This window comes from Urocitellus parryii, chromosome 6, assembly GCF_045843805.1.
Source record: "Urocitellus parryii isolate mUroPar1 chromosome 6, mUroPar1.hap1, whole genome shotgun sequence".
Classification (NCBI taxonomy): Eukaryota; Metazoa; Chordata; class Mammalia; order Rodentia; family Sciuridae; genus Urocitellus; species Urocitellus parryii.
The window spans coordinates 186,262,960-186,287,931 of record NC_135536.1 but is presented as its reverse complement, the minus strand read 5'-3'; the positions used below and the strand labels follow the sequence as shown (position 1 = coordinate 186,287,931).

The window sequence follows — 24,972 nt, the reverse complement described above, 5'->3', positions numbered from 1 at the left end:
AACAATAATTGGTAGTTTATTATGTTTATAATTATTATTTATGATCCATCACAGTGCATATAGCACATATCACTCACCCATAAACAACACGTTTATAATAATAAGTGCTTTCATTATTATTCAAGTCTCTAACAGTGCCCGGCACCACATGAGCAACAGAGATGTGGAAGCCGATACTTGTTAATTATTATTATTAAGCAAAGCACTTAACTCAACCGCTGGCCCGCCAGGCCTCTAATAAACAGGCTAGCAGGAACTGACACCCAGGCCGCCCCTCCTCCCAAGCAAAGCGAGGCCCCGCCCCCTGCTGCCCGCAGCCCCGCCCCGTGGCCTGGGCTGCGTCTGCGCACTGCCTGGGCACCGCTTCCCGCTGCTCAAGCCGGCCAGCTGCTGCGTGCGTGCGTGCATGCGTCGCTGCGTGCGTGCGTGCGTGCCGTGAGCTCGTCCGGCACCGCGGCCTCGCCCTCCGCCCCTGCGCCTGCACCGCGTAGGCCACCCCCCCCGCCCCCCGCGCGCGCCCCCGCTGCCGACCCCCGCCCGCGCCGCTGGCCCCTCGGGTAGAATTTAAAGGGGGCGCAGCATTCCCGCCCGGCCCAGGTGACCTCTCGGGGGTCTCCCTGCCAGAGGTGCCCCGCCGCCAAGGAACATGGCGAAGGTGGAGCAGGTCCTGAGTCTCGAGCCGCAGCACGAGCTCAAGTTCCGAGGTAAGCCCCGGAGGCCCGCGGCTGCCCGCCGCGGCCCCCGCCCGCGCCGGAGGACGGAGCCCGGCGCCGGTGACGTCGCGCCGGTCCCCGCCGACGGCGCGGCCGCGGGGCAGTGGGGCCTGCTGCCTCGGCGCCGCCCGGGCGCTGCGGAGCGCCTTCTGGACCCCGAGGGCCACAGGGCCGGGTGCGGGGCCGGGGCCTGCTCCTCCTCCCCCAGCCTCCCTTGGCCTCGCCTTCGAGGCACACTTGTCAAGAAGGCCACCATAACTTCTGACAACTTCGAGGAGTGCAAGCACTGGTGGCCCCTCTGACTGGAAGGCCCTTCCCCTGCGCTTCACAAGGTCTCAGCTTAGTGTCACCTGCTGAGTGGCCTGCACTGACCACCAGACCACCGTGGACACCATTGTCATGCCTGTCACATCTCTGACTTGTGATCAGCACAGCACGTTTCACCACCCAGTCACTGAGTTTCGACACTAGATGGGAAACCCAATGAGGACAGTACCTTGTCTGTTCGCTGCTCTGTGTTCAGTACATACTAGGTGCCTAATAAATGTCTGTTGAAGCAATACATAAAGGGAACCTCCTCCAGAGTTCTGATGGGAGTGGACCACCATTCTCTCGAGGGTCTTCCTCGTGCTGAGGGAGGCCGCCAGGGTGCTGGGATCCTTTTTATTCTCAGAGATGCTTGGAGTTGTAGCCAGCAGGAGGCTGGAGCAACAAATGCCTCTCTGGGAAGTCAGGGCTCTGGTTTCTCCTCTGCACTTAACCACGTTTTATATCTATATCTACATATATCTCTATATATCTATATATATATGTACACACATATATAATTTCATATATATATAATACATATAACACATATAACTATTTTTTATCATATGTATAAGTATTTTTTTTATCTTTTTCTTTCCTTCTTTACCAAAATGTAAGGGTCATGAGGGAAAAGACATCAGAGATCTTGTCCAGGTTGCTCATTCATTCTTTTTGCATTCATTGAGTAATTGTAGCGAACACTGGGGAGAGGTAGAGCTCACCATATTCTAATCAGAGGAGATTACCATGAACAAGGTCTTTGCAGGTAGTGGTAAGTTCTGAACAGACTGACTTGATGAAGGTGTAGTTTAGATCCAATGGCCAGTCACCACTGTATGGCCTGCATGTGGCCCGCCGTAGGTGCTCACTTAATTTTTGTGAAATGAATGCCGGCCAGAGGCACCTTGGTTTTTGTGTGTTGTAAGGAAGTAGTGTAGGGTAACTTGATGAAAGTTACCCAGTTGGCAGATGATACTTTTGAACCCAGACTTCAGAGCTCACACTTGACTATTATGTGTCAGACCCCAGAATTGTGGCTCTCACTTTACCATTGAGGTTAATAATGTGGAATGACTCTGAATGTGTAAGAAACCCAAGGTTCAGTTGAAATGGAAACAAAACAAAACAACCCCATAGAAACCTAGCATGAGATCCTCATTCCATGACAGTACAGAGGATCTCTACTCATAGTAGTTTGGTTTATGATTTTTCTACCCTACAGTGGTGTGAAATTGATATGCATTCAGTAGAATCTGTTTTGAATTGGGAAATTTGATCTTTGCCCAGGTTAACTATATGTGGTTTATTCTTCTCTATCTGATGCTGAATAGTGACAGAGAGCTGCAGCTCCCAGCAGTCACAGTCACAGGAGGAGACAACTGATATTCCACAGTGTACTGTGTTGCTGGCATTTTTTTGGATATTGTTTTTTGCTTTTGTATTTCATTGTACAAAACATGAGGTATTCAGCATATATTTAAATAACATTATTATTAAATAGGTTTTGTGTTGGATGATTTTGCATAACTGTAGGCTAATTTAAGCATTCTGAGCATGTTTAGGGTAGGCCAGGCTAGGCTAAGGGACAATGTTTGGTAGTTTAGGTTATTAAATGCATTTTTGACTTAAAGTATTTTCAATTCATAATGGGTTTTTAGAATGTAATTCCATTGTAAATCGAGGAACATCTGTACCTGAACTTGTGTGGTCTCAGGGACTTCTGGAGGAGCTAGACTGGGAAAGGAGTCCAAGTAGTCATGTGAAGGTGGTGAGTGATGGTTTTCCCTTGAGTTGTCTGAAATTCTCTATCCGGAAACCTGACTTGGTTCTTCTGTGAATTGACACATAGATTCAGTTAGTCCACAAATACTTACCTGCTCCGTTGTCAGACACTGGAAGAAGCCAGGTCCTATCAGTTGTCCCCTCATCCTCCCTCAGCGTCTTCCCTAGTACTTTATGTGTGGGGACTGGCAGGTGAGATCATCAGCCAGGACAGTACACAGCCATGCAAGGCAATGGAGCATGTTCTGGGAGCATTGCAGAGGTCTACTCCTGAGACAGGTATCATCTGAGCTGGTTGTAGAGGTCCACAAAGCCAGCTAGAAGGAGAATGGGTGGGGAGCATTTCAGGCAAAGCAAGTTGCCTGTATAGAGGCAGAAAAGCTGAGGTGACTGTTCCTTTGGGATGCCACTATAGCAGCAAAGAAGTTCAGGGCAAAGTAGGAGCCAAGGCTTCCTATAGACAGGGTCAGATCTTCTCAGTCCCTTGGTGCCTAGTGTCAAGTTAAAATTGTGTGGCTGTCCCGCACCCCCCCCCCCATACTGGAGCTCAAACCCAGGTTCTTGTGCATGCTAGGCAAGGGCTTTTCCACTGAGCCACATCCCCAGCTTCAAATTGTGTTGCTTTCTAAATAGTTCTTCCTTAGATTGACTCCCTGAAACCCAAGCCCCAGTACAAGCACTCTCCTCTAGTGTGTTTTACAGAGAGAATTCATGTTTTTGTTCCAGTTCTTTGACTTAAAGGATGTGTGACCTTGTGCTGCCACTTCATTCCCTGGTTCCTGGATCTGGAGTTATTGGGGTGACACTCCTACCTTGTGTCTCAGTCGCATAGAAAGTTTTGCTGCTGTTTAGGAAGGTACTGTGTAGAAGCAGAGGTCTGTACAGAGATTGCTGGTTGAATACATGAAGCTGGTTTCATCTCTTCAGCTTGTTTACTTAAAGGGTATGGCAAAGTGATCTCTCTGACCCTGGGTTGGCTAAAGTAAGGATGGCCAAAGTCATTGGGTATTTTTGCTAGGGAAGTGGTCCAGGAGAATTTGTGGTGTCAAATTGTTGAAGGGCATTGCTCCTAACTTTGGAAGAGGCATCTGTAGGCATGTGTAAACCATTTTTGAGGTGTTTTGCTCATTTGTTTGAAGCTGAATGTGAAGATAATCAAATTAGAATAGAGACTCAGTGGTCTGGCTTGTTGTATGGCGATAATTCATTTCAGGATGAGAATTGACACATATAATTGGTTTCTTCTAGGTTATTCAGGATAACAACTCTGATTTCTAGTGGTTCATCTAAATGAATCAAATCTCTAAGCTAAGTTTGCTTAAGAAGTTAATAATTAAAATACCCATCATTCAGAAGAAAATTAGCCATCTTTTAAGTACAGCCTAAGATGATGGTGTGGGATTGTATGTTATCAGAGTCTTCATAACCTTGGGATTTTTGTGTAGTATGTTAAATTTAAAGATGTTACAGTGGAAGAAGAACACAAATTTATATGACCTTGTTCAATTTTATAGAACATATCATGTTGCATGTGTTGAGTGACAAGGGAGAGAGACTGGGTTCCTGATAGAAAAGCATGCCCCAGTGGATTTGCCTAGATTTAAAGTTGGACTTCATCAGATCATTTTAAGAAGCAACAAAGGTAGAAGCTCCTTCAAACCAGGAACTTTTGGAGAGAGGAAAGGTTTTGAAACCTGTGGAGTGAGATTGTGTTCAGGTTTTCCTTGTCACTCTTCCTATTGATGTCTGGTCCTCCCAAGGCCTAATCCTTTCCTCTCTGTCTCCTCCCTTTGATCCCACTGTGTCCAGCTCAGAGAACACTTTCAGAATGAGTCACTTCTAAGGCATTTTATCTCTTCTTTTTCCACTCCTTCCCCTTCCATCAGATTTTATCTGTGGTAAGTAGTGTGTTTTCTATTTCTTTGGTCATTGTCCAAGACTTAATCCTTTGTCACATCCTGACACACCCTCTTGCCAATGGTAGTGTCACCTAGGAATGATCAGTAACCATCTTCGAGCTGGGGCTGTGGCTCAATGATAGAGCACTTGCCCAGTACTGTGAGGCACTGGGTTTGCTCCTCAGCACCACATAAAAATAGATAAATAGCCGGGCGCGGTGGGGCACGCCTGTAATCCCAGTGGCTCTGGAGGCTGAGACAGGAGGATCATGAGTTCAAAGCCGGCCTCAGCAACGGTGGGGCGCTAAGCAACTCAGTGAGACCCTCTCTCTAAATAAAATACAAAATAGGACTAGGGATGTGGCTCACTGTTCAAGTGCCCCTGAATTCAATCCCGGGTACCCCAAATAAATAAATAAGTAAAGATTTCTTGTCCATCTACAACTAAAAATATTAAAAAAAAAAATAACCATCCTCACAAGGTTGAAGCTTAAATCCATTGTGGGCCATTTACTTTTGCTTTGTTCTGAGACTCAGCCAGTAGCCTTTAAGAAGTCTGAGTCGTGCCATTGGTCTCTAGGGATAGGGCCAGTGGGTTGGTGTAGTTGATCACTACTTTGGGGGGAAATAGGAACTTGGGAACTGTAAGTGATAACTTAGGGACACTCTCTTTTTTTGCATAAGGAAAGCAAGCTTAGAATCATTAATTGAGCCCCTCAAGTTGATGTGTAATTTAGGATTGTTTAGAAAGTTAAAAAAAAAAAAAGCTGAAACCCTGTGGATATAGTCCATTCATTGCAATAATTATCTTTCAGATGCTAAGTACAACATTAATTCTTTAGCTTTAGTGTAGCACTGATTCCCTTCACATTTCATGATCACATAGGCAGACTGTGTTTTACAGCACAACAAAATGTCAGCAGTGTGCTTAAGATTCTTTATGGTATGGTTTAAATCCATCCTGAATAGATTATCTTCATTTATTTAATTATTAACCAGCTTGCTCATCAAAACCAAGTGGCATTAAATCTACTAAGCTTGAGTAATACTGTTGAACTAGAAGTTAACTTTTTTATTTATTTTTTTTCATTCCACTTATTTGCTTTCTTTTCTTCACAGTTAAGTTCCTCGGGGGAATGTGTAGTTGCTGGCCATGCGCTTGGATTTGGAAGGTGGTGGTGATGTCTCCTTAGTGTGTGTGTGGTGTAACAGGCCTCACTGCTGTTTTCATAATTACCTAGCAGCTTTTCATCCAAGTGTGGATTTATTAAAATAATTAGTTTGAATTGATACTTATTAAAGAGCTGGACTCTTGAACATTATTAACACTATCTTTTATTTATTAGAAGTATATAGCATCTTTTTTCAAATGCTGAAGGCAAAATATGGAGCACTTTGACCTTGCAATATTGCCACTAAGTAGTTGAAATCAGGGGAGGAGTCCAAGGAGAAATTATGTTGGTTCTCACTCACATACTCCCCCAGGCTGGAATTTGAGAAACTGAAATTTCAAATTTACAGAAAGGATTATCTCAAAGATTGCCTCTTACAGCCTCCATTTGGTGAAAAACTTACCATCTAAAGGACGGCCATGCTTTGGAAGCAGTGAGTGTAGCTCTCAGCAAGATGATGGGCAGGATGGACAAAGCGCTGCTTTCCATCAGTCAAGACAAAGGGCCTCAGAGTGTCTTTTACATAAAATAAAAGCCTTCTACAGTTATTTTGCACTGGGGATTGCATTGAAAACAAAGTTGCATTATAGTTTTCAGGCTGACTTCCATGTTTTCTGTCCTCATAGGCCCCTTTCAAGCGTCCGCCTCTCATACTCAGAATGGCTCTGGCCCTTGCTCAGTGGGTAGGTGTGTTCTTTGAAGTTTTTACCTGGCAGACCTGGACAGCTGGGTCTACAAAAACGAGTTCTTGTTTTAAGAACTTTGTTATGGGAACAGAGTTACTGAATTTGACAGTCATTTTAAGTTATTATAAAAAATAACTGTGGCAGAATAGTATCTCTAGAATATCCATTTTTTTCAGAAGGTTAAAGGCATTGTTTTAAAAGAAGCTGTTGATGCCTAGATAATACCCTGGGGGGCCTCAGAGTTTTCCCCCTTTCGAGGGATGAGGCTGGGGTAGGAACTGTTGAGAAATGGCTATTGTGAAATAGTCCTCTGGGAAAACATTGAAAAGCTTACTGTTAATATTTTATATTAATTGTAAATCTATTCAAGTAGTTTGGTAGAGTTTTCCTCCATCCTTTTGGAGGGTTATTATTATTATTTTTGATAAGTAGTTTAGTATTTTTCTCCCCCATGTCAAGTAATGTCTTCCTTGAAGAGTGTGTGTGTGTGTGTGTGTGTGTGTGTCTGTCTGTCTGTCTGTCTGTCTCCCCTCCCCAATGGGCACCTGTGACATTGCTGGTGGGGCACATTCTGCTGATAACTTAAGGGTTTGTGAGTTTGTGCACTCTTGGCCTTTCAGAAGGCTCCTATAGTCTTTGCCTATCAGGGAAAGAAGTTAGGGAAATAAATATTTTGGGAGAGGAGTGCGTTGAGACTGCTGTGGTTTCCCGAGTTTTAGATTGTGCTTGAAGACAATCTCCCAGGACCATGTACCCCATTGGAATTGCTGAGGCTATGCCTTAGAACCCTGAAGACTCCAGGTCTTTGAGTTGTCTCTGAAGGCTTATGAGTGCTCTGAGAATGCAGGGAGAGCAGACAGCTGAGTGCAATGGCTGTGTAAGGGTCAGGTGGAGGCTTCCTCGTCCCAGTCAGGGTCTGCAGCTGAAAGCAGTGGTAGATGTGAATTTTGCAAAACCAGGGTAAAGAAAAGGTGAGGGAGAACGAATGCTTCATTGTCAATAGCTATCTACAAAGTGTAGGGACCACAGGTAGGAGGTGCTTTTATTTTCTGCCTTATATTTAGTCTATATAGCAATCTCAGATGACTCATTCAGCGACTGGGTAACTCGCCCTGAAGGAGGCCACAGTAATAATGGTGATGCTGGGTTCTGACCCAGGTTGTTTAATGCCAGAGCCCTAACAGGACTCTGAGCCAGGTGTGGTTTAGGCACCATAATTTATACTGCTGTCAGCTTGCTAGATTAACTTATAAAGGATTTATTCTTGAGAGGGAGGCAGAGAATTTGTAACCATTAAGGAATTAATGGCTGTCAGAATGATTTCTGAAGAATATCAATTCATTAAGAATTATTCTTGGAAATTTTTAAGAAGAACTTTTTACCTTATTATAAAAAGAACGTTTAGCCTGGTTATTCCAAAGCATGCTTTGATTTATATTGTGGATATTAGTTTGCTTTTATATCAGATTTCAATGATATTTCACAATTCTGTATGTTTAGAAGCCTTGACTTTGTGAATAATTTGTGATCCTGCTCCCCATTTCTTGGAAGGTGTGGTAAAGCTTGTGTTTGGTAGGAATTTCATAAGTTTGCAGACTTGTAAAGTGGGAATTAGAGAAGATGTAAAGGGTGCTTGTTAAGGTAGGATTGTCTAAAATAAATGGCATTTATAGGTGCCACTTTAAACTTTACAAGCGGAACTACTACACCTTTATTTCTGTGTGCTTCTGATGGGCCACTGCTTTGGGCAGAGAAGCAAATAAGGTGAGTTAATCTACAACTAGAGATTCCTTTGAATGTGGCAAGAGGTCAGCTTAAGACGATGTAAAAAAAAAAAGTGCTGTTTTCATCTGTATGAGATGTACTTTGGGATGTCGTCATTCACCCAAATGATGGCTTCATCAGGATACAAGCAGAGTCAGAATGTGCCTAAAGACCAGCTGCAGCGATCGTCTGCGTGGCACATGGTTGTCTATAGAGACCAGCTACTGCTCTTCTTTTGCACAACCTATCCTTTGTGGTTTTATTCACACAGAACTGACTCCCTTGGGGATATGAGAGGATGCTGGGTTAGGCTTTGATTCAATCACCATGCACTGAAAGTTTCCTATGGGCTAGGCTTTGGTTTGGTTTGGTTCTGGGGAGGAAGACCTGGCCCTTATATGAGTTTCTATCATCTCGGTGTTGGGGAATGATGAGGAAAAATGGGGACTGGACTCATGGTATGCCCTCCATTGGGAGCTTAGAACAGTTGTGTTAATTCTGCGTTGGGCTTTAGATCACACATTTGAAATGTGTGACGTGGTGAGCTTGTTCTTTGCTGGACATTTTTCTAAGTGCCTGTTTATTTAATTCTTGCAGTAAGGCTAGGATCACAGTAACTGTGGTCCCTAGGTTATTGACCCAAGTCACAAAGTGGAGTTGAGATGCATGATCTGCCTGACTGCAAAGCAGTGGTCTTCTTCATTCTTGTGCCCACTGGGTTTCCTCCTTTCAAAGAGTGTCATTGCCCTTAGCTTTCTTATCTATTATGTTGTCAGGAAGATGATAGAAGGACTGGAAATAGGACAGTGGGAACAGAGAAAGGAGTGAATGAAAGAGAAATGGCATAGAAAAGCAAGTCAGGGTGCTGAGCCGGAGTGTCTTGTGGATGCCTCTTAGGTGCGTGGTGCTCTCTGTGCTGGGGAGACTGCCCTAACCCAATTCTGTTTTCCCTAGGAACTGATGTCAAGCTTCACTACTTCTCATTGTGAATCTTCTCTGTCATTGCTAAAGGTAGTGTGCTATTTGTTACCGCAACTGTCCCTTCCCTTTGCCTTTCTACTCCCAGCCCAGGTCTTTTACTCCTTTACAAAACGTGTGTTTCTGGGTTAAATGGGGACTATTTTTGCCCTTTGCTTACACCATTTAACATTTTTAGCTTAGTAGAGAAAGAAAAGGAATGGAATGTGGCCTACCTGGGAACATCAGTGTCACTGTCCCCTCCATGTTGGTGGTGAGAATATGGAGGCCCAGCTCTTGGCCAGGTGTGAACTGGCATCCAGGCCTCTTGGTCTCCAGCCTTGGTTCCTGTCTTGCTGTCACTGGAGGCTCTCATCTAAGCACCTCAGCTGTGATTTCCTTCTCTGTGGCATAAGGAGGCTTACACTCCTAATCATATAGAGTCCATCCAGTTCCAGGCTTGAGAACTTGAGATCCAGGTTTGTTTTACCTGAAGAAGAATGATGGAAAGTGCTTTGAAGGCAGACATCGATTGTTGGTATGTCGGTGTGTCCTGATGGGTTACATTGAAAATCTCAGTGTGTGCCTTTGACCTCTGTAAAGTCTGGCACTGCTGCACTAATAGGTGAAGGAAAGCCACGGCCCACTCTTGAGAGGGTCTGTGGGCTCAATCTGCTTTGCGGTCCTCCTGCTCTCCCTCCAGCCACATGCTGAGGCAGATCTGGAAGAGACTGAGGTCTCTGGGAAAGTCTGCAGGAACATGGTGGGCTAATTTGGGTCTTTTTTCTTCCATTTTATTATTATTTCTAAATGTTGCTTTTGTTGCCTTTCTCCTTCAAAACGAGATTGTCTTTTGTTTCTTTACAGACCTGGCGCTGAGCACAGTGCTTGGCAGTCAGCACATCGGTGGACATCTGAGGTGTAGTCAGATGCTTTTACTCTACTTTTGAAAAGGCGAGATGCTTCCTGAGGTGCCTTTGCCCTAACTTGTCCCTTTGTGCCTTCTTGTGCACCAGACTCTGGGTGAGAAGTCCTTGTCTGTGTCTCATTCATGTGCTCCCAGAGTCACTCCCGAAGAGTTTGGTGATTGCTTCCACTCCATCCTGCTATGATTTTTTTTTTTTTGGTACCGGGGATTGAACCCAGTGGCACTTAACTCCTGAGCCACACCCCCAGCCCTTTTTTATTTTATTTAGAGACAGGTTTGTGCTGAGCTTAGGGCCTTGCGAAGTTGCTGAGGCTGGATTTGAACTCTCAATCCTCCTGCCTCAACCTCCCAAGCTGCTGGGGTTATAGGCGCGGCCTACTGTGCCCGGGTTGGCTGTGTTTTCATTTGTCAGCCTGGGTGTACTCAGTGTTTGCCATCCTGCCTGTTGACACTGCTACCTTTCCCATCCTAGTCACTCTCTGGTTTTCTTGGGCTTGTATGGTCACTTCTGCCCTTACTCATGGGTCCTATGGGTGATGCTCAAGGGTTCAGACTCTCCTTCTCCCACTCTCCTCTTCCCTCTTCTTCTCTCATTTCCTCCCTTTCTGTCTCCCTTCTCCCCTTGGGGCACTCTTCTACCAGTGCCTTTGACTTCTGACATCTCTTATATGTCAGCCCACGCCTGACCCAAGCCTGTATATCAGAGTCACAGGTTCTTAAAATGCAGCGTGCCCCAATCTGAATTCCATTCCACTCTATTTTCCTTTTCTTCCATCTTCCATTCCTGCTGCCAACTCATTGAATGGCATCCACGTTAATGCAGTTTACCAACCTGGAGAGCCTATGAAATCGGCCCCTTCTACTCTGTTCCCTAATTCCCACCGGAAGACAAATAGCCTATCTGTCCTCGCTGTTCAGAAAGCCTGAAGCTTTCAAAGATGCAGATGTGAACGTATCTCTTGATTGCTTAAAGTCATTGAATGTCTTCCATTGCCAACAGAATAAAAGTCTGAATTCTTTAACATGATCCCTTGTACTGTCACCCTGCCGTTGTCCAGTTTCATCTTTCCTTATATTTTATGCCAGCCTTTTAGTTCTCCCTGACCACAGGACTCTTACATATGCTATTTCCATCACTAAATGTTAGTTTCTTCTTCTTCCTGTTCACTGCTCCTTCCTGCTTACTTCTGAAATTAAATATGTGCTTTACCTCTAACACAGTCCACATTATGCCTGTCCCCCTGGATTTCCATACTTGTCACTGTGTATTAGAGTTGACCACTGGGGTTTGCTTTCCTGTTCCCTGTATGGTATCTCATTAATAATACCTTCAGCTCCCCCTTCAGCCCAGCAGACTTCCAGTTTTCATCTCCAGGCAGATCTTTGCATCTTGCGGCTGTTTGCCAGTTAGACACCTGGCCTCTCTACCAGTCACAGAAACTCCTTGAAGTCAGCATGGTCCATGTTGCATTGACGGTTTACTCATCTCCACTCACCAAGTCTTCTCCTGCACCTTGGAAGTGTCCCTGTGTCCACTTGGGCAAGCCAGAAATCCTAAGCTCATTTTTCACTCCCCCTTTTCCAAAGCTCTCCATTTATTGACTCCCTAGAACTTACAAGTTCATGTTCAAAATTCTTAGACCAGTGTTAGAGCCTTTCAAAATGGGGCTACTCTGCATCTTTGAACTCAGTCCTGTTCCTCTTTTTGGGCCCCCACTACTTTGGGCTCATGGTCCCCTGATGACCTCTCACAGGTGCGTCATGCTGTGCCTTTCCCTACTGCCTTGCAGCTTGAGTGTGCTTCCTGTCTGTGGCAGCTCTTCAAACCCCAGGGCCTTCCTCAGTGCTCAGTCCTGGGTACCTTGTCTGTGTTTGGGACTTAATTTCCTTTCTGATGGTGTTCAGTTCAGTGAGGGATGGTATTGAGCCCGGCAGTTAACGGCTCAGAGTTACCTCTGGGGCCAGAATGCTTGGGTGTGATCCTAGATCTGCCTGTTGAAAGTCATGTGACCTTTGATAAGGTGTCTAACCTCTCTGTGCCTTTACTTTGAGGTGTGTGAGGAGTATAAAATAAATTAGCACGTGTAAAGCACTTGGAGAGGGCCTGGCACCATTCAATGTTAGCTAATGTCACTGTGATTTGTGAAGATGCATCATTCAGCATGCAGTTCCATAGCCTCTGCTTTGATCAGCTTGGAGACCCTGGGAGTGTATTACTAGCTTCCCAGTGTGTAGCAGGAGTGTCCTGCCCTGTCATCTCTCACCTGAAAGCCTTGCACAGCTCCTGGAGGAGCATCCTCATAACTTGCTGAGAGCCGTTGTTACGGATACTTGAGGGGTTGGGGTGAAAAAAAACTGAGAAAAACCTTTGTGTTAATGAAGCTCATCTTCTAGCAGAGAAGATATGCCATATGAAAATAGAAATAATATATAATGTTGTATTAGGTAGTGTGGTAGGTGCTAAACGAAAAGAGCAGGATAAAGGGATTTGGGAGTAAGTTCTGTTTATTTTTTGTTTTTATCTTTTGCAGCACAGGGATGGAATGCAGGGCCTTGTGCATGCCTGGCAAGTACTCTATTAGAGCTACATCCCTAATTTTTGGGCTGTGTTTTAAATTGGTAACTGAGGATGCCACTTCCCTGAGAAGGTGCAGTTGGAACTGAGACAAAGACCTGTATAAAACACTTACACAAGGGACTGGAGTTGTGGCCAGTGGTAGAGTTCTTGCCTAGCACATGTGAGACATTGGGTTCTAACAGCACCACATAAAAACAAATAAAATAAAGGTATAAAAAATAAAACATCAAGCCATGCAGATGTTTGGGAGAGAGCTTTGCAGACTTGGGAAGGGCAGTGCAAGTCCAGGGCCTTGAGTAGCGATCAGGCTAGTGTGCTCAGGGAGCAGCGTGGTCATTGTGCCTGCCCTGGAGCCAGGGATGGGCACACTAGGAGATGGGCTTCACAAGAGGGTAGGCACCTTGCTAGTAGCAGACCACCAGAGGGGCTTCAAAATATGTTTCTTCATGGGGAGATGTGGAGGGTTCTGAGCAGGAGTCTTTAAAAAGCCATGGCAGGTGAGGAGGACAGGCTCCAAGAGCTCTGTGCTGGTGGGTGTGTGGAGGCCTTGTGGCCATGGCAGGGATGTAGGCTGAGAGTGCAGGAGAGACCATGTTGTGGGCAGGACCATGTCAAGCTTGCTCCCGTTCTTCGTGTCTTGAAGGTGGCACCCACAGAACTGCCGATGGTTAAGGGAGGGAGAGTGGAAAGCTGGGTAACTGCTTTGGGCCACATTGCTGGTGAATGGCAGCGTCCTGTGCTGAGCTGAGAGACCGTGAGTGTGGGACTCAACCTGCTGTGTGGCACTAGACAGTGAGGTGCAGAGGACGAGTGCAGGGAGAGGTCGGCCGTGGGCAGTTGGGTGTGGAACTCAGAGAGGCCAGGGTGGAAATCATCTTATTGTTGGAACATAGAAGAGGAAGAAATAATTTCTTCCAACTGGAGAGATTAGGTAACCCTTTCCAAAATGGAAGACATTTGAGCAAAACTTTGAAGAATGAGCATCATTTCCAAAGGCAGAGAAAGGGAAATATTTCTCATCCAGGTTTGTAGCTTTACCCCCTGGCCTCTTGTTGAATTTGTTTATGAAGCTGCTGACCTGGTTGATAATCTCTTTTTGCTGGTATAGCCACTTAAATTCTCTGTTGAAAAGGAAACCAGACCAGATTACACAGTAACGATAAACCACATGCTGCTGTTTCTCATTGTTCACAGATTGAAAATTCCAGCTGGACCTGAGAGGTGCAGAATGCTAATGTGCTCTCCACGCCTGTGTCCTGGGCTGTACTGATTTGGGTGTGGGGGGTCTCGTCTCCTGCTCCCACTTCCACTGAAGAGGGCATGCTTTGGAGAAGCTTGTACTGCTGAGGCTGACAGCTGCCCTTGCCCTGCACTGTTAATTTGTAACTCAGTCACAGCTAATGGGGTCCTTTGTTGGTCTGTCTCCAGGCTTCCTTCTTTGTGTCAGAAATGAACCATATTTGCTACTTTTGTATTTTGGTAGAATTTTATTTGAAGGAGAATATAGTTTGTTTTTTGTTTATTTTTGTGATCCCCATAATCACAAATCTTTATCTTTTAACTAGAGAAAATTATAGGTAGTTAATGGAATAAAGATTGTGCATTGAAAAAATTCTATTTATTAAATTAAGATCCATTTGGAGCTGCTCTCTGAAACTCACCTGTGAGTAGTCTTCAGCTGTGCACTGTCCTCGAGGTGCCAGACACAGGGTGTCCTTAGCGCCTGCTCTCACATAATGCTCTCAGCCATCTTTCTGTTTAGGAAAATCTTAGTACATTAAAGAACAGCATGTTCAACTTTAGATGAGTGAAGGCTTCTAGACTTCTAAGTTCATAAACTAGCTTTGCCAAAATTGTGGGTGTGGTTTGTCTTGAATAAATGAGACCACTGCTTTGCTAAACATGTTTTAAATCGTAATTCATTTTTGCAATCACGTGAAAATGACCATCATTGTAGGCTCATTGGTTTTTTAGCAGTCCGAGGTCAGAATGTCAGTGTTTCTGTATATACAGGGTAGTCTGGGTGAGAAAATGACTCTTCAGAAGAGTGTTGTCTGGGCCTCCCATGAACTACAGGTAGCTTTCTTTATGAGGGACAATTTTACTACAGAAGTGTGCAGATAGTGTGATAAATGCCCACATACAGAGTAACTGAAAGTTAATAAGGTGCTCGCCTTATTTAAAATCTCTCTTTAATGAAACAAGTAAAGCTTTATGAATAATTTAAAGACAGCCTGTGCCTCATATTTGCCCATTCACACTCCCGCTTGTCCTTACTCCCAGAGGAGTGTGGTGGGAACCATTTCCCTAATGAAGTGTCGTGGTGTGTGTATCACTTAACATGCCTTCGAGACCCATTGGTTGTTGAAATATGGATCTTGTGCATTCTTCTGCCCTGTCATGTAGTGTTCCTTCAGAAGAATTTAGCACACGTGTTTTAGGTAAGAGTTCTTTGTTTATATGGAATCCTGATTACTGATCTGTCATATGAACTGCAGATGCCTGTGTTCCTCAGGCTGTTCCTCCTGGCTAGCCCCCTCTCTTTCAGGGAACTTTCCTGAGTTTGCTCTTTGGCCTTTTGCGGGTTCTTTTCTCTGCTGAATTCTCTCATCACACTAGTGCCTTGCAGTCTGGTTCCCCCCTGTGTGGGAGGTGGGTGGCAGGCTGAATTTTATTTCTGCTCAGAAGGAACTAGGACACTAGCGAACAGAACAGACAGGGCTGGTCTCTTTCAGGACCTTAGATGGCGACAGCATCATCACTGGGAGTTGTTGGTGCTGGTTTCTCTTGCTGGGATGCTGGGTTTCCCAGCATCTGGATGTCTCATGAGGACATAAGGAGGGTGCTTCATACCTTTGTTTTACCTATTTATTTTTATGTGGACTTGAGGATCAAACCCAGGGCTTTGTACGCACTAGGCGAGCGCACTACTACTGAGCCACAACTCCAGCCCTCTCTTAGGGTTCTTTATGTGGGGTTGTTTCAAAATAAGAGCTGTGCAATTTGACTTTCTGCTGAAGTACTGGAATACAGTGTGTGTCATTGGGAATACATTGGTTGCAAAGCATTATTTTTATCTCCAAAGCATTGTGTGAGCTAACCATTTAATCAGGAAAATAGATTTTCTTAAAACTTCAATTTCTCCAGTGTACTTATTCTCTTTTTTTGGAAATGGAGTCTCACTGAGCTGGCCAGACTGGCTTTGAACTTGAATTTCTGCCTCAGCTTCCCAAGAGTCTGGGATTACAGGCATGTGCTACCATGCCCAGCTGGTAGCCTTACTCTTAAACTCATGGTTATTTAAGAGTTTACTCTCTTTGATTATCTGTTTGTATGATACCTTTATTTAATTTTTTAGAAAGAGATCAAGTTTAAAAGATATCACTGAATACTTATGATGAAAGCATCATAGATACAAGAGAATATTTTTAATACTTTTAGCCTGTGTATGAGCAGCCCAGTCTTAACATGACTTGAGACTCGAGTGTAGGGAGGCAGGCATACTTACAGGGCAAGCGGCAGCATCAGGAGAGGGGAACCCGCAAGGAAGCCTGGCATTAATGCAGCCTGTACCATGGAGTCCCTGCTGCATGTGTTGCCTGCCCTGGGCTTGCTGTCAGGAAAGGAGCACACAGAGTCTGTCCTCTGCAGAAGGACATGGGCAGTGATACTGGAGCATGAGCGTCAGGAGGCCAGTGTGTGTTCATCTGGAGCCTGGTTGCATGTGCAGGGGGCCTGCGAGAAGAATATAGCCTGGGGTGGTAGACAAACACATCCTGGTCGTCCCTTCCTTCCATAGTTATGTGTCCTGAAATGTTCCAGGTGCTGATGATCCTCGTGAACAAGAGAGATGGAAAGGTTTGTATTCAAAGTTGCTATTCCAGAAAGAGGAAGAGAAGGAGGAAGGTGGGCATTGGGGCGCTGCAGGTGAATGAGGAAAGCAGAAAATATCAGGATACTTATAAAGAAAATAGACTCTCAAAGGGTGAAGTGTAAAGATCTCTAAAAGTTAAGCAAGATTCACTTGAGGGGGTCCTCGTCTCCTATATTAGACACCCAAGCACTGGGTGAGGCCATCACTCTGAAGCCAACAGTGCCTTTCTCCTGTCATAGCAAAATCCACCAAAAATCACAGGCTTCGGAGACAGATTATGATCTTTCCAGAAGGTGGTCTTTTTGTTTTTTTAAATATCTTTTTTTTAGTTGTAGTTGGACACAATACCTTTATTTATTTAGAGTGAAATATGGTAGCTTATTTTTTGGAGGGGTTGTGAAAAGGAGAGAGATTTTGTGTTTGCATGAATGTAAAGTAATCCAGCTCTTTTTATGCAGAATGGAAAAAATCTGCTTTGAAGCTAATAACTTTAAGTTTTATATCTGAAAAGCTGAGAGCTGATAGATTATATGTCAATTTGACATATCACTTATTTGGTAACACACAGTGCAAGTTTCAAATATTTTAGCTATATCAGGAGATCACTTGCAAAGGAAGGGTATGTATTGGTAACACCAGAATTTCAGAAAAGGAAGAGAAGCCATCTCTGTGCAGACAGAGTTTTTTTTTTTTTTCTGTCTTGTTGGTCTATGCATCCACACACACCCACACACTTGTATACATATGTATATTTCAAAATCTCAATGATATTAAATATCAGAAATGTTGGAGGGCATTACCAAAAGTGAATTTGATATAAAAGTCTAAATACTTTTCCCCCCTCTTCTTTTTGAAAAATATTGCTATTTTCTAGAGTGGTTCTCAGTTCATAGCAAATGCAAGTTCCATAAGCCCCCCGCCCCACACATCAGCAGCCTGCTACACTGTTAGCATCCCACAGCAGACTGGCATGTTTATTAAAATTCTTAGGGAAAAAAAAATTCTTAGGGAAGACCAGCTTCTCATTTCTTCCTTTCAGAAGGGCCTGGGGGACCAGACGAGGGAGCAGTTCATGCTGTGCTTTGGTTTATCTGACACAAGAGCATGTCCAGGAGCTCAGATTCCACCAGTTAATGCTGTTTCAGGAGCATCTTTTGCAACCTTATGTAAATTTTTATAGGCAAACAAAAAATATGGGACATAAACCTGCTGCACACAACTGTAATCCCAGTGGCTCGGGAGGCCGAGGCAGGAGGATCGCAAATTCAAAGCCAGCCTCAGCAACTGTGAGGTGCCAACCAACTCAGTGAGACCCTGTCTCTAAATAGATGCAAAATGTGGCTCAGTGTTGGAGTGCCCAAATTCAATCTCCAGTATATAACCTCCCCCCCACCCCGCAAACAAAACAAAACAAAACCCACTTAAAGTTGTTAGAAAAATAAAGTGTTAAAGAGTGTTCCTGCTGGACTTGGTGGCACACGCGTTTAATCCCAGCAGCTTTGGAGGCTGAGGCAGGAGTGTTGCAAGTTCAAAGCCAGCCTCAGCTACTTAGTGAGATACTAACTCAATGAGATCCTGTGTCTCAAAAAAAGAGAGAGTGTTCCTAATGTCTCCCAATTTATGTTGCTATATTTATTTTCCTTCAGTTTCATATTTTAGATACTTAGGTTCTAGCTTTGTATAGACATCTGAAATAAGGAATAGAATATTAGAAGGAAGAATGATTAAAAGTGTACTGAGGTACTGGAGACAAATCATTTTTTTCATCTCTTAAAAGAACAAATTCTAACTTTTGAAGGAGATTTCATTTGTAAAATTGACTTTGTACTTTATAAGCAATGTTTAAATTCATTGGTGATAAATATGCATGTTTGTATAGTAAAATCCCATTTTTTACATAATGCCTTAATGGAAATGGCAGTTTTATGAAATGAAAGTGACTAGTAAAAATCTGAATGATGTTCATAACCCTTTACATCATTTTTATTGAGGTTTTTTTGTGTTCTAATTCATTAATACAGGGGAAGAGGAGCACACTAACATGGTTTATCTCCTGTAATTACTCAAATTGAACAGAATTTATTTTCAATAAAATTCTTAGAGTAAATTGCCCAGAGTGGGTAGTGGAGGACTGGATGGGTAAACATTTCTTAATTTTTACCCGTGGGACTTTGCTGTTTTACCAGTGATGTTGTTTTGTTGTGCATATTTTCAACATAGCTCCCTTTGGATTTTTACAAATAAATGTTTGTGAAAGCCCAAGAACTCCCAGGATTGAGTATTAAGGGGGGAATGGGGTGTTTATTTCATCCTGCTTATTATTACAAATATTGTTTCTCTTTTAATAATTTACACTACCTTTTATGTGATTTATATAAGGTGAAACACCATTTAGATTGCTATGTAATAGAGTAATCTGGGGAAATTCCTGCAAACAGCTTAGAGTTTGCAGTTTAATTTGTTTTTTTTGCTGTAGAGGACCAGGAGGAGGCTGGTGTGTGGGGTGATCAAACACCTAAACCCAGGCTTCCCGCCTGGCCTCATGCAGGAGTGGGAGAGACGCTGGAAACAGCTGGAAGCCCGTACACCTCCACACACTCACTACAGTGCACATCTGCTTGGGTTCTTGGCCTTCCAAGCTGAAGGTGCCTCCATGTCCTGGAGGAAGACTTATCTAAGCTTTGAGGCCTCATAGGTGTTTGGGTCACAGACTGCCATGAATTCCTTCCCCCAGCATCACATCTGAATGTCCGTCCTTTGCGGGTGTCACTTGATGTAGATACACTGTTTTCTCTCCAGCACTGTGGGTCTGTTTCAGCTAGAGCTGTGTTGTGTAGAGTTGTGACTAGAGTTGTTTTTTTTTTTTTTTTTTTTTCATGTGTGGGGCAGTGAATATGTTTGCAAGGTGGTTTGTTTGACCTCGTGTAGGTTTGCAGACCTTATAGCTTTCTTTGACCCTGGAGAGTCAGAGCTGTGTTTAACTATTCTTTTTTTAGCCTATGCTTGCTGAAGTGATCACCACCTTAAGCAAACAGAGACTTGGTGGGGGATCAGACTTTCTCCATCTTCCTTGTAGGTCAGACCTCAGCACTGGAGGGTAGAATAGGGTAGAGGCCCAGGAGAGCTGCTGCCTCCATAATCCCCTGGACACTGTCTCAGCACCAGGTGTCTTGTTTCTCCATGGTTGCCAAGAGCTTGCTACTAGGGTGTAGCATCGTCAGCATCTGGCTGTCTCTCACTGTAGCTGAAAAGCCCTTAGGCCACAGGGTACCTGCCTCCTGTATTCTGAGTGTAGAGGGAGGGTTATTTGTGATGGAATTGGTAGCTAAGATGAAATATTGAAGACTGCTTTTCCCCACATCTGGATACAGCTAGGCCTCCTGACCCTTTAGGAAGCCTTTTCCCATGACTTCCAGCTGAGTCCGGAGGGCCAGAGACAAATTAAGCAGATGAAGAGGTAAATAAGGTGAGAAATTCTTCTGGGGTATTTAGTCCTTGAAGGCGATGTTGCCCACAGAATGAGAATAACTTTTAGTGTAAGTAATCACCAACAATAGATGAGCCAATAGTATGGCCAATCCATTGTGATTCTCCATACACATTTGTACAATCACCACACTTTGCAAAAAACAAGGGAAGTAGGCCAGACACACGACCCCAGGACTGTGTTGATGGTGCACGCACAGAGGGACTGATGGGAACGGTACACGTGCTATATCAGATATGGCTCCTTCCCTAGGAGACACCTGGAGTTCACCAGTACACGTGTGTCAGAGAGTTGCAGCCTGGCTGTTACTGTGACGTGGAAGAAGGATGGTCACCTGAAGCCAAGAGGGAAAGTTGTATCATCCATGCAGACCTGAGGAGCGAGTGCCCCATGGGGTGGATAGAGGTCGTTTGAATAAAGGTGGCTGAGGTGTGTGTGGATGTGTGCTTAGCAGATTTCTGTGCAGCCAGGTTCAGGGTGCAGTTTTCTGTGTTCACTTAGGGTTTCTTGAAGAAAAAATTATGCATAAGCAAATGTGAAAATCATTTTATGCTCAGATTGTCTTCCTAATATGCTCATCAATCACATTTGGACAAATTTGTGTTTTCTTGTTGCAGAACTGGCTGTAGTTTATTTGGTGTTGGATTTGAGTTCCTTTTCCTTTCTTCCTGTCCACCATTACTGATTTCTTAATTTGTTTTTAAGTTAAGTCCATATAATATAGATTTTTTTATACTATGGACACCTGTAGAGGAAACCAGGCCGAGATTTTAATTTTGCTAGAGTTAATCCATGGGTAGTTTCCTTCTTAGTGGAAAAAAAATCAATCTCTCTCTCTCCATCCCTTTCTCATCCCTCTCTCTGTCATGTATCCATCTTGCCATCTGTCCATCCATCTCTTCATGCATCCATCCATCCCTCCCCTCTCTCCATCTGTCCATCTCTCTATATGTTCATCCTTCTTTTCTCAAGACTTCTCCTTGATGGTGGGCACAGTGTTGGAGACACAGAAATAGATCAAGTTATAACCTTTGTCCCTCAAGAGCTTAGAAAAATTTACCCAGTACAAATGTGAGTGTCTTTGTCAGATCTCCTCAGGTAGGGACAGATGAGCCTTTGTGTATTTCTGTGTAATCACAGGAGTACATGCCCCTCTTCCCCGTGCCTTGTGTTTTTGTCACTGTAAAGGCAGGGTGCAGGGCCTGCCTAGGGAAAGGTAGGACTGTGTTCAAAGGTTGTGAACTTGATGGGCACCTGGCATTCAGCTCTGCCACCTGACTCCTAAGTAAGCCCTGTGATCAGATGTCTGCTGTGGATTGGGGGGTGAAAACCAGCAGGCTTCAGAGTAATATGAATCGTTTGATCTCATACTTGCTCCTCCCCACCGCATACACATGTGGTATATGTGCTGTCTGAGCACAGATGATGTGGCGAGGTCTCCCAGATGGTTGTATCCATTACCTCAGGGGACAAAAGAGTGCTTATTAATTTCTCTTTATACATCTTATTGTTTGGTTTGTTTTAAGAAGCATATTTTAGTTTTTTAATTAAAAAAGCTAATAAAGTAGGAAATGAATAAATAATAGTAATAAAAAATATCCTCAGGGCATGGAGCTCTGTTTCATTCTTCCATTCGCCAGGGCAGTCAACATCAAGTGTGCTGTTTCAGGTGTGGGCTGCCCTGAAGGGCTCTAACTTCTCAGTGAGCCCTGTGAGGCTGGAACTTTTCTAGCAGCAACACTAGATTGATAAGGGCTTCTGTGTTCACCCACATTAACCCACAAATCTGTCTTGTGTCTGCTGCTCTTGGAAGTCTGCTCTTGAGGACATCTGAGAGCCACGGGTAGTCTTGACATGCTCCCTTGTTATTGAGGAAATGAGTATTTAGCTCAGTTAAGAACGGGCCTTGTATTCGGCCATCAAATTTCCCATCCTAAGTACCCCTAACTAATGTGGAAATTTGGACAGCAACTTGCCTTCCTGAGCCTATTTTTTCATCTCAAGCAGCAGTAGTCATGATGTTGTGAGTTTCAGTGAGATGCTGGACATCAGAATCCTGGTGAAGTCATGAGAATGCGGTGGACCAGCTATCGGGCTCCACCTGACCCTTGCTCAGCTGTCCAGCCACTGATGTGTTAGCGAGAGTTTTGCACCTTGGGTCCTCTTTTAACATATTCCATACTCACCCTACCGTAAACTAGTCTGTTTGATAAACTTTGCTCACAAGCTTCCCAATCAGTGTCTGTCTTACTCCAACAGGTCCCTTCACCGATGTCGTCACCACCAACTTAAAGCTTGGCAACCCAACAGACCGAAATGTGTGTTTTAAAGTGAAGACCACTGCACCTCGTAGGTACTGCGTGAGGCCCAACAGCGGGATCATTGATGCAGGGGCCTCAGTCAATGTATCTGGTAAGTCCCAAGACTGAAGGCCTGGAAGACCCTGGAGCCAGTGGGCTTTCCGAAAGTGTGGGTTCGCAGGGGAGCACTGTAGGAGGATAGGCTGCTCTCCACCTTCCCCAGCCCTCTGCCCTGATTAAAGAGCTTGGTGATCCCTATCACCTTTTGTTTTTCCATAATTAATTCCTCTTTGTTTTAATGCTTGCAGCCTTTGCGCCTCAATAGTTAGAGCAAAATTAAAGTGGTAACTTTAGACTTGACTTCAGAATGAGTTTGGCTTTCACTGCCTTGAAATTAAATCTGCCCTTTGGCAATAAATAAAAAAGGGCTAAACAAACTTAATTTTACTTCGTGGGAGAAAGCTAAATGGAGTTATTTTCTTATTTAAGCTAAATGATTTCTGACATTAAGCCCATGTCATTTCCAATGATTGGTAACTGCACTTTACTGATTGTGAAAAGCTAAGGGAGATGAGGGCTGAAGAAAATGGAATATGTTCAAGGGTGTAAGTTTTGAGCATGTCTGATCCTTGCTTCTATCTGAGGGTACATATATTTTGCAAAGTCCAGCTTTTGAAAAGATGCTGGTAAAGTTCCCAAATTGAGAATTGAATTTCAGAATTAAGGAGGTATAAGTGATGGTTCAGATCTCTTTTAGAAATGGAATAAACTTTTAGCTCATTAGAACTTCTGGAGCCAAGAGGGGGAGTGTGTGTTTATCTTCTAAATACCAGGTGACTCAGTGTCACAGAGATTTCTGCATCATTAGAAGCTACCATTTATTTGACGCAAGTACCTGTCTGGCTTTTTCCATGATAGATTTGATTGTGATACATTTGGCTATTCATTTGACACCTAAAAGAAAATGATTCACCTCTTTGGAAAGATATAAGGTGTTTCATTATCTGATCGTTTCTGCAAACTCTTATTCCCTGCATCTGCCATGATGACGTCCAACACCAGCTTCCCTGTGGACTTCTCTTGGAGCCTGCGGACCTGCTCTGCACTCTGGAAGCAGAGTCTTGTGCAGGGGTGGTCAGGATGGTGGAAGGCAGTGTTGGTTGAGGCCCTCTGTGCTGGACCTGCTTGTATTCTATCTCATATTGTCTCTTACCTGCCCTGAGAGGGGGGCTCTGTTACCACTGTTTTACCAAGAAGAGGACTCTTGGTTGGGGGTTCATGATGCTGGAAAGTGATAGAACCAAGGTGTGGCCCACTCTGCACTGCAGCGTGCTAGAGAAGGGGAGCAGCTTGGGGGCTGGCATCTCTGGGTCCCCTGGCTCTGTGTGGCTCATTTTTTTTCTGTTGAAATCAATGATGATAGAAATCTTTTTCTTCTTTTAGCCTCCCCCCCCCAATTTTCTTGTGTATAATGAATTTGAGCAAGGTTGTCTGTAGACAAAAATTGTAAATTTCCAAAGTAAATATGGGGGAAGCAGTATAGTTTTCTGAATAAACTTATCTCAGTGGATAATGTACAGTGTAGATGTGCTTTTTGGTATCAATATAAATGTGTGTGTATCAGAAATATTCATCTTTCACCATAAGAGGAATTTTTTAAAAAAGTAATAACTCCCTCTGAGCATTTATTTTAATTTATCATTCACTACTTCAGGATGGCCAAGATCTGTGGTTGTGGCCTTTTCTTTGTGGATGAGAAAGTTGGGTATAGGTCATCTGGGGTCCTCAGCTGGTAAGGCGTAGAGCTGTTGTTTGAAATGAGGGTCTTGGCTCCTGGTGGTACTGTGCTGCCTCACTGGAGTTCAGGTGGCCATGCTTACAAATGAGTCTAAAGTGGATTGTATTTCTGGGGAAAAAAAACAGTTGTATGATGAAGTGCCTGTGTACGTGCAAGCCTTCCCCAGCTGAGACCAAGGTATATTTGCAGGTGAGAAAAGGCTCCTTTGTTTTTATTCAATATTTACTTCAGTGTTGAAGGGAACCTGAGTTGAGCCAGAGTTATTGCATTTCCAGGGCTGCCTTGCCACTTGGGAAGGTTGGCCCCATAGGCTTCAGCTTCAGGTGCTGAGGGCCACCAGTCACTTATTGTACATGCATATCTTGGGATAAAAAGCCCTGTCCTTGTCCAGGGGTCTGCTTGAAGTGCAGCTACCTCAGGACATTGGTGTGTCAGAGTTACCAGGTTCCTTTGGGAGAGGGAATATACGCAGGAGAAGGAAGCATCAGTGGACAGGCAGTATAATTACACAAAGGTCAGCCTTCCCTCCTTCCCTGGGCACACATGGCCATGTGTGGCTTAACATGTTGTGCTCAGAGCTCTTGGTACTGAGCAGGAGGCTCTGCTTTGCTCCTCAGCAGTCAGTTGACCTGTGCCCAGCTTGTTAGACCCTATGGGCTCTGGTTTTCTTATCATCACATGGAGAGTAGAGTCCACTTCCCAGAGAATTGCAGACACTGCACTCAC

The 24,972-nt window shown here is 44.2% G+C and overlaps 1 protein-coding gene across 1 annotated transcript in view; it reads left to right on the top strand.

Annotated features, from left to right (window-relative positions):
- The first annotated feature begins 492 nt into the window (after positions 1-492).
- Vapb (VAMP associated protein B and C) overlaps positions 493-24,972 on the top strand; it is a 46,066-nt gene continuing 21,586 nt past the window's right edge. Inside the window, exons 1-2 of the mRNA XM_026412235.2 lie at positions 493-704; positions 22,408-22,560. Coding sequence (XP_026268020.1) covers positions 647-704; positions 22,408-22,560 — 211 coding nt within the window. The 5' untranslated portion in view covers positions 493-646. The remainder of the gene's footprint in view (positions 705-22,407; positions 22,561-24,972) is intronic.